The following is a 10,388-nucleotide window of genomic DNA, read 5'->3' as shown; positions in this document are numbered from 1 at the left end:
TATTCATGAGAGATATTGGCCTATAGTTTTCTATTTTGGTGGTGTCTTTTCCTGGCTTTGGTATCAAAGATATGTTTGCTTCATAGAATGAACCTGGGGGGGTTCCATCTTCTTCTATTTTCTGAATAATGTCAATTTTTTGCGTCAAGATGGAGTTTTAAGGCTTTTTTTTAAAATCGTGATGTTTTTATTGGTACAGTTGTGAATATTTTTCTTTTTGTTGAGGGATAATTTGGACTAAAGATTATAACCTTTGATCTTCAACAGTTCTTTGTGCTCCTCAGCAAGCAGGGTTATATCATCTGCATGGCTCCTCCTTGCCTCACTAGCATGAGCTCATTTTCACTCAATAGTCAATAGAAAACACACCTGAGACAGAGATCTGTGATACAACTCTAAGGACAGGAATCAAGGCCCCAGTCTTCCTCGCTCCTGGTGGTGGCAGCAACAGGTTAAACGAGCTGCCATTCTGCCCGTAATGAATAGTGAGTGCCTCAGAATCATCTGGGCCATATCACTTCTATGAAAAACCAGCACCAGCCTGGGTTTTAAGAGTCCTCTCAAACACCACTAACGCTTACAATTTAGGACCCTTTTTGCCTTAGACTTGAAACTTTCAATGAGTCTTTTGCTCAACTGAATTTAGGTGTTGTGGGGCTTTTTCCTTACATATTTTGAAAGTAAATATTAAAGTCTCTGCAAGTTAGACAATGATTCCACCAAACAAGGCTCATCGCTCTGCTCTTTCATTGTCACCAACCCTAACAAACTCTGTTAGTTCTTGATGATGTCAAGTAAAGATCTATTGTGAGCATTCATCAGCCCAAGATCTATTTCCACTTGCCGTTAGCACTTGGCCTTTGGGGTGAGGAGGGTGATTTATATCCCACTCGTTGTGAGAAATAGTGACTCAGGCTCTCTACACGTTCCCGGTCAAGCAGCAGCAACAAGACTTGCTAGGCCAATTAGACTTTCCTTCTCAGAAATATAAATCTATTTCAAGAATAAAAATAGACAAAAATGTGGTTGAATCGCATTGATTTCAACATAGTGACTGAGCCAAATGTCGAAGAGCTCCGAACACTCGTCACCCTTACTTGTATCCTAATGTCTGATACATCCAGTGAATTTCTGCCAGTGGATATCTTTCTTGCTTAACTGAACCAAAGATCCCTCCTATGGTTTACAACCCCAGGAGGCTAAGGCAACCAGCGTTCTATGGCTGTCCATGTTAACCCCATAGCAAAAGAAACAACATTCTGGGAAAGGTGGTAATACTAGAGATAAAGATGCTTAGAAATGCAGGTCAAAGGCAAAGGTTTTTTCACTTTGAAGGGTTTTGCTTGTTTGCTTTAGGCAGGCAGAGTGCTCAGTAAGGTAAACATAGAGCACCTGTCCTCTCTTATGGAAATCCTGGAGAGGACGCTTTGCATTGACTGGTCCGTATAATTATTATGAGGGTGGATAAGCTCCAACCCACTCACCTTAAAGTAGATAATAAGCGCGCTGGTCAGCACACTGACACTCTGGAACAGATCTCCAAGGGCATGCACAAAAGCTGCTCTGACACTGGCATTAGCTTGAGCCTCCGTGTGACTGTGCCCAGGGCACTTCTGGTGCAAAATGACACTTAGTCTGAAAGAAAGAAAGAAAAAGAAGTGTTGGTGATATTAACCCTTATGTATCATAACGCACCATAATGCAGGAGGGAGAAACACCATGGATTACCCAAAACGGTAGATTATTGAAATAGATATCTCACCGCTGGCCAATTTTCAGCATCATGATAGATGGCGAAGAGATTGAGATTGTAACAGCTTCAGTTTGCTTGTCTCCACAATCAACACTGTTGGTACTAGCAGCCAGAAAATCAAAAGACATATTGCATTGGGGAAAATCTGCTGTCAGGGATGTCTTCAGAGTACTGAAGAGCAACAATGTTAGTTTAGAGACTAAGGTGCACCTGATCCTGGCCCTGGTCTTTGCAAGTACATTCTAAGCATCAGAAAGCTGGATAATGACTAGGGTTAATAGCAACAGAATTTTTGATGACTTTGAGCTGTGGTGCTGGAGAAGAGTATTTTGAATATACCATGGGCTGCTAGGAGAACAAACAGGTTCAACCATGAGTGGGTTAAACCAGGCTGCTCCTTGGAGACAAGGATTTTGAGGTTTCATCTGACCTACGTTGGGCATGTTGCAAGGAGGGTCCAGTCCTTAGAGAGGAACATCATGCTTGGGAGGGTGGAGGGACAGCACAGGAGAAGACCCTGGATGAGATGGTTTGACTCAGTGACTGAGGTAATGCGGGTAGGTGTGTCAGAGACAATGAGGTTGGCTCAAGACAGAGCAGTGTTCAGAGCTGTTGTACATAGGGTCTCTCTGAGTCACAAATGACTCAACAGCATATAACAACAAAAACAACATTTTTAAACTAATAGTTGAACGTTAAGTTACCACTAATATGTCAAGTTGTCATATAGTACATTCATCTACCTACTGCCTTTTGAATTAAAATGAGGATACTTCACTTCTTAGATAAATGTCAAACACTTGACCATGAAGAGGGAAAATATCATTTATAGAGGGTCTACTAAAAGCCAGGCACTGAGCTAGACATAAAGTAGAGCTTTAACAGGGGGTTAATGAAACCCATTAACTTCAAATACAACAAATTGCAGCAAAGGATAAAGAAAAAAAAATAGTGAATGTCATCAGGGTTTGGGATTTTATCTTTTATGATCTAATTACTGGCATACCTTTCAGATGTTAAGGTGAGGTTCAGCCCACCATATTAAAGTGAATCTTGCACTAACGTGAATCACATGACTTTTTTTACCCACTATACCGAAAACTATGTTTTCACTTATACTGTGATGTTAAGTGCACTAGAAAATTTTGAAAAAGTTTAAAATGTTGACAGAATTAACATGAGGGATACAAAGACATTTATATGTATGTGTTATGGGAAAAATGACACTGATAATAGACTTGTTCAAACAAGGTTGCCACAGACCTTCAAAATGCAAAAACCACAAAATATTTATGAAGCTCCATGAAATAAAGGGAGGTATGATTGTGTGTTCACTTCCATAAGAATTTGAAAATTGGTGAATGTTTCAATGGTCTATAATAAAAGACTTGTAGCTATTTATCAAGACTATGTGTGTGTGTGCGCACGCGCACGTGTGGTGCGTGTTTATTGCTGTTGACTGTTGTTAAGGTGGAACTGACTCATAGATGAGCCTCCGGGAGGTTTTCAGAGTAGTAAATAGCACAGGAATAGGTTGCCAATCTTTTATCTCTTTCTCCCGTGGAGCAGGTGGTAGATTGGAACCTAGTACCTTCAGGTTGGCAGTGCAACTCCTTACCAGTAGGCCACCAGAGCTCCTTATTCCTTAACTTGTTGTGATGGTGTGTGATGAAGTCAATTATGACTCATAGTGACCTTTGAACAACAGATCAGAACCCTGTCCTACCTGGCGCCATCCTCATCATCTCTGACACACTTGACTGCTCATTGTTGCAGTAACTGCATCAATCCATTTTGTTGTATTTTTCTCTTTAGCTGACCCTCCACCTTTCCAAGCATGATGTCCCTTTCCAATGAATAACCCCTCCTATGAGAAGCACCTGCTGCAGAGGGTCAAGGACTGCAGCCTACAATATGGATTGAGGCTCAATGTCAAGAAGACAAAGATTCTCATCACTGGACCAACTGGCAGCATCAGGATGGATGGTGAAGAGATTGAGATTGTACACAGCTTTAGTTTGCTTGGCTCCACAGTCAACACTCTTGGCACCAGTAGCCAGGAAATTAAAAGGCGCATTGCCATGGGAAAGTCTGCTGTTAGGGACCTCTCCAAAGTACTGAAGAGCAATGGTGTCTCTCTGGAGACTAAGGTGCATCTGATACAGGCTATGGTCTTCACAATCACTTGTTATGCATCAGAGAGTTGGACAATGACCAAGGAGGATAGAAGGAGAATTGATGTCTTTGAGCTGTGGTGCTGGAGAAGAGTATTGAGAATACCATGGACTGCTAGGAAAACAAACAGATTCGTCCTGTAAAGGGTTAAACCGGGTGGCTCCTTGGAGGCAAGGATTCTGAGGCTCCGTCTAACATACTTTGGACATGTTGTGAGGAGAGACCGGTCCTTGGAGAGGGACATCATGCTTGGGAGGGTGGAGGGATGGCGCAAGAGGGGAAGACCCTCTATGAGGTGGATTGATTCAGTGACTGAGATAACTGGGATGGGAGTGTCAGAGACAGTGCGAGTGGCACGGGACAGAGCAGAGTTTAGGGCTGTTGTACATAGGGTCGCTATGAGTCGCAAGGGACTCGACGGCACATAACAACAACAACAACAACGAACATGCCCCAAGTATGTGAGACAAAGCTTTGCCATCCTTACCTCTAAGGAGCACTCTGATTTAACCTCCTCCTACACAAACTTGTTCTTTTGATAGTCCAAACTCAAAGGCATCAGTTCTTCTGTAATCTTCGTCCAGCTCTCAGATGCATCATAAGTGCCTGAAAAGATCATGGCTTGAATTAGGTGTTCCTTAATCTTCAAACTGACATCATTGTTCCTCAGTATTTCGGAGAGTTCCTTTATGGCAGACTTCCAATGCAATACTCCTTTTGATTTCTTGACTAATTGTGACTCTAAACAAAACGACACTGTTGGCAATTTCAATCTTTTCTTCATCTATCATGATACTGCCAATTGGCCCGCTGGTGTGGATTTTTGGCTCGTTGATGTCGAGCATAATCCCGATCAAAGGCAGCAGGTGTTTGGATCTTCAGCAGCAAGGGTTTCAAGTCCTCCTCACTTGCAGCAAGCAGGGTTGTGTCGTCTACATAATGTAGGTTGTTGTGTCTTTTTCTAATCTTGATATCACATTCTCCTTCATAAAGCCAACTTCTCTAATGATTTGCTCAGAAAACAGATTGACCTGGATGGAGGAAGCGTACAGCTCTGACACACGTCTTTCTTGATTTTAAGCCAGGAGTTGTCAATTGAGCATTTTAGACAGCCTCAACAACAACGTAACAGTGGAGCTGACATGGTAGTGAATAAACCTTTGAGAACTGCTGTCTGCTAATCATTGTTATTCATTCTTTCATTCACTTACTTGGTTTTTTTAATTTTTTTAAAATTTTATACTAGTTTACTTACAAAGTTCATATGGCTTTTCACACTGGATCTTTCTCATTTCTTTTACCACCCCTCCCTCCACTCATCAAGTTGTGAGACCCTATGATTACCCCCTTCCCATCCTAGCCATTCTGTTCCCCGCCCTTGGATCCTCATAGATGTTTTACTAGTTACCTTTCTATTTCTACAATAATGGTGTTATACAGTATTTGTCCTTATAGAACTGAGTTAGTTCACTTAGCATAATGCTCTCCAGACCCTACCAAGTTAGGTATTGATTTTCAAAATAATTTCCCCTGCAGGGTGTGTAGTATTCCATCATGTGAATGTGCCATAATTTCTCAAGCCATTTGGTTGTGTTTGGACCTTTGGGCTGTTTCAATGTTCTTGCAATGGTGAATAATGCTGCTATAAATTTTGGTGTACAAATCTCCATTTGTGCCTCAGTTCTAATTTTCTCGGTATATATTCCAAGCATTTGGTTAGCTTGGTCATATAGTATGTCTATGTTCAGCTTTAAGATATGCCAAATTGCCTTCCAAAGTGATTGTACCATTTTACAGTCCCACCAACAGTGTATAAGAGTTCCTATCTCACCACATTCTCTTCAACATTTATTACCTGTTGTCCTGTTGAACTTTACCACTTTTACTGGGGTGAGATGGTATCGTATTGTGGTTTTGATTCACAAGTCTCTTATTGCCAATGATTTTGAGCATTTTTTCATGTGTCTTTCGGCAATTCAAATCTCTTCCTCTGTGAAAATTCTTTGCATGTCTTTTGCCTACTTTGTAATTGAGTTATCAGTCTTTTTCTTATGGAGGTCCTATAGGATTCTATAAACTTTAAATATGAGACTCTTGTCTGAAATGATATTGCCAAATGTTTTCCCCCAGTCAGTAAGTTTTCTTTTCACTCTGTTGAAAAAGGTTTTTGATGCACACAAGGATTTAATCTTTAGAAGCCCCATTCATCAATTTTATTCTCTCCAGATTGTGAATTTCTGCCTGTGTTTGGTAGTCTCTTTATACCATAAACTAGGTTGTTTAAGCTTGATTTCCGTTTATCTCTGATGAGCTTTATGGTTTCGGGCTTTAATTCCAGGTCTCTGATCCACCTTGAGTTGATTTTTGTGAAATCTGGATCCCGTTTCACCTTTCTACAGGTAGCAGTACAGTTTTGCCAGTACCATTTGTTAAAGAGGTTGTTTTTTCCCCGTTGATAGGTTTTATTTCCTTGTTGAATATCAGTTGACCATAGATAGTTGGGTCTATTTCTGGGTTCTCAATTCTGTTCCATTGGTCTATGTTGTGGTTACTACTGCTGTGTAGTAGGTTTTGAGGTCAGTAAGCGCTATGCCTCCCACTTCATTTTCTAAATTTAAATTTTATATTGGATTACTTGCAAAGTTTGTATACATTGTTTTTCACACCTGCTTTTTCCCATATCTTTTATCCACCTGTCCCTCCCCCTCCCTTCATCAAACTATGTGACCCTATGATTAACTCCACCCCATCCCTATCCGTCTTTTTGTTTTTCTCGCTTTCCTCTCTAAATAAACTTGACAATTTCCCTTTCGATCTCTTTGAAAAAGGCATTTGGTATCTATATTGGGACTGCATTAAAAAAAAACACTTAGAAACTCATATCCCTGACACTGCTAATCACTAGAGGTCTAAAGGAGAATGAAAATAGATCTGGTCCCTCAGCTGTGGTCTTTTTAGTGTGTTGAAGACGACAGAGATTAAATGAAGACTTTTCACAGAGGAAGATGTTTGGATGGGCAACAGACACATGAAGAAATGCTCCAAATCACTGGCAGTAAGAGAGATGCAAATCAAAACCACAATGAGATACTATCTAACCCCAGTAGCAGTGGCAAAGTTTAACAGGACAGCAAGTCATAAATGTTAGAGAGGATGTAGTAAGATAGAACCTCTTACACATTGTTGGTGGGATTGTAAAATGCTATAACCATTCTGGAAGGCAGTTTGGAATTTCTTCAAAAAGCTGAGTATAGAAATTCCATATGACCCAGCTATTTCACTGGTTGGAATATACCTTGAGAAAATGAGAATTGAGGCACAGAGACTTGTACACCAATGTTCATAGTAGCATTATTCACCATCGTAAGACCATGGAAGTTAGCCCAAATGCCCAACCACATGGAATGGATTGAGAAATTATGGTACATTCACACAATGGAATACTATGTAGTATGCAGGATCAATGATTTTGTAAAGTACTATCTAACCTGGGAGGGACTGAAGAAAATTATGCTGAGTGAACTAATTCAGTCTCATAAAGACAAATACTGTTTAAGACCGTTATTATAGAGCATGAACGAGGATCCAAGGAAGGGAGGATTTAAACATAGGGTCACACAATTTGATAGGGGGAGGGAGGGATGGGGAAAGGCCCAGTGTGAAAAACAGTATATATAAACTTTATGAACTTTGTATGTAAATCTGTATAAAATGAAATTTTAAAAGAAAAACAACTCAAAAATTCTAACAAATATAGAATTCTCTAACAAGTCATACAAACATCTGCCACTATGAATGGCACAAAGGGAGAGTCGAGTTTAATTAGTAAGACATAGCAGTTGAGCTTATTTGACAACCAAGGGCAGATTTCTCAGTAAAGCAAGGGAAGCATAGGTTTATTTGCCGGTAGGTAGTTATTTGTAGTGACAGGTTAGTTACCCTAGACTAGTAAACGGATCAATTAATTGATGCAGATTAGTAAACTAATGGGGGCTTTGTTGGTTTACCCTGCAGGGAGTTGCACTGCCAACCCAAAGGCAGCTCCTCTCTGGGAGTTCAAATCCACCAGAAGCCCCACAGGGGAAGATGGACAATCTCCTCCCATGTGACTTACAGCCTCTAAAAACCCACTAGAGGGTCATCGATGAGCCAGGCCTGAATCGAAGGCAGTGAGTAAATGGATCAGTGAGTGAATGAACGAATGAGTAAACAGAGTAGCAGACAAGCACAAGTTGCCTGTCGGATCATCTGACACTGCTCTTTCTGGCAAAGGACATTTCACATATGAAAGTCCAATGGCTCCGTCTATAATCTCCAGCCTTCCACTAGCACTTTTTTGTCCTGACTTTGGTTTCCCAAATTGTGGTTCTGATACTCTGCATTCAAACACTGCATCTAACAGCTCTTGAAACCTGCAATTCCAGTTCTCAGACAGAAAAGTGCAGCCACTCAGTACCTTTATCTGTAAATACCTACCTACTTTCACAGGGAGCGCAGAGCTTTTCAGTTTGTTTCTTTTTTTCTCGGTGTGAAAAACACCTGCAGTGTTAATGTCAAGGGTCAAGAACGGTGTCAGCAGAGAGGAAATATGAGCGGATGCTATAAGCAAGCCAGCGTGGTTGTGGATGGCCCCAGATTTATGAGGTATTTGGCTAGATATACCCTTTGTGATTCTGCAGTACTGCACAACCTCTGTTGCATATGACTCCTGAAAAGTTATTAATACTTTTCTTTTTCTGCTGCTTTGTGCTCTTAGTGCAAAGATGTTGTTATTGACTCATTGTCAACAGTACTTGAGTCCTGGGTTATTTGTCTCTTAGTGGAGATAGATTTGCATTGATCTGCTCATGTGTTTTTGTTCAGTGTCAATGTGAATCACCTTCTCAAGTTAACTGGCCAGAGATAGGGATCTAGTCAGTGACAGCAGATCAAATACCATTTTCTAATTGCTTATTGCAGAAGGTTTAAATAATGGTTCAAAAACTGAGAGGTGGAAGAATCTGAGATAGGCGTGAGGAAGGATATTAATTAACAGGATGTGTTTCTAAAGTTGATCTGTTCAGTCTTTCCTCCTTTTCAAAAGATTTTGTAGTGATCTCTTAAAAACAATTGTTTAAAATTCCATTTATCTACCACTGTCTTCATCATGTTCCTGCTCCTGTTGTTGTTGTTGTCGTTATATACTCTCAAATTGGGACCAACCTCTCTCTCACCCTCCAGTGGATTTTCAAAGGCAGTAAATCACATGGGAGGACATTGCTTATTCTTCTTCCAAAGAACAGCTGATGAATTCAAACCACATATCTTCAGGTTGGCAGCACAGTTCCTTATCACCAGGCCACCAGAGCTCTTCTCCTGTCAGGGACCTCTCCAGAGTACTGAAAAGCAGGGATGTCAGTCTAGGGACTAAGGTGCAACTGATCAAGACCATAGTTTTACAATTACTTGCTATGCATCAGAGAGCTGGACAGTGACTAAGGATGACAGAAAAAAGAATTGATGCCTTTGAGTTGTGGTGCTAGAAAAGAGTGTGAACATAGCATGGACCTCTAAAACCTCTTAGAGAGGGTAAAACCGAGTTTCTTCTTGGAGGCTAGGAATTTGAAGGTCTGTCTCTCATACTTTGGGCAGGTGGCCAGGAAGGTCCAGTCCTTGGAAAAGGACATCATCCTCAGAAGGATGGAGGGACAGCGTGGGAGAAGAAGATGGATTGATACCGTGACTAGGGCAATGGGGTAGGTATGCCAGAGTCAGTGAGACTGGCTCAGGACAGGGCAGGCTTCAGAGCTGTTGTTCTTGGATCCATATGAGTCGGAGCACATACCACCACCACGAAAACCAGAGCTCCACTGTAGCATACATCAAATTGCTTTGCAAGACACATAGATGATCGACATTTTCCTATTACTGCTGTAACAAATTCCCAAAAAGAACTTGCTGGTTTTTTATTCTTTTCAACTTCTGGAGGTCAGAAAGGCTTTGCAAAGCTGGCTCCTTCCTGGAGGCTGCAGAGCAGAGTCCATCTTCTCATCCCTTCTACCATCCATCTGCACTATTAGTGCGTGACCACCTCCTCCTTCTGCAAAGCCAGCAGTGTAGCATCTTCTTACCTCCTGAACCTTTCAGAGATTCTTGTATTTATATCGGGCTCAGCCAGATAAGCCAAGGTATCGCCCCATCTCAAAATCTCATGGGTACACCTCTGTAATTCCCTTTTGCCATGTGAGGTTACATATTCTGAGATTATGATTAAGAGAGTGCTATATATGATATATATGGCATGGCGTAATGTGAAAGAACAATAAAAGAAGGCCAGCATAAGAGAAGGTAAGGAAAAACTCATTTTTGGTATAACTGCACTGCTACCAAGTCAATTCTTCATGATATTACTCCTTTACTGGGTGTCTGAGGCTGTAAACCTTGACAGGAGGAGATGACCTCCCTTCACTTAGAGAGCAGC

At 41.1% G+C, this 10,388-nt stretch overlaps 1 protein-coding gene across 1 annotated transcript in view; it reads right to left on the bottom strand.

Annotated features, from left to right (window-relative positions):
- SLC30A8 (solute carrier family 30 (zinc transporter), member 8) overlaps nt 1-10,388 on the bottom strand; it is a 53,796-nt gene that overhangs the window by 13,327 nt on the left and 30,081 nt on the right. Inside the window, exon 5 of the mRNA XM_006892351.1 lies at nt 1,485-1,635. Coding sequence (XP_006892413.1) covers nt 1,485-1,635 — 151 coding nt within the window. The remainder of the gene's footprint in view (nt 1-1,484; nt 1,636-10,388) is intronic.

The sequence above is a fragment of the Elephantulus edwardii genome, unplaced genomic scaffold, assembly GCF_000299155.1.
Source record: "Elephantulus edwardii isolate Elephantulus edwardi_28Jun2011 unplaced genomic scaffold, EleEdw1.0 scaffold00114, whole genome shotgun sequence".
Classification (NCBI taxonomy): Eukaryota; Metazoa; Chordata; class Mammalia; order Macroscelidea; family Macroscelididae; genus Elephantulus; species Elephantulus edwardii.
Note: the sequence above shows the minus strand (reverse complement) of the source record. Positions and strands in the feature narration are given on the sequence as shown.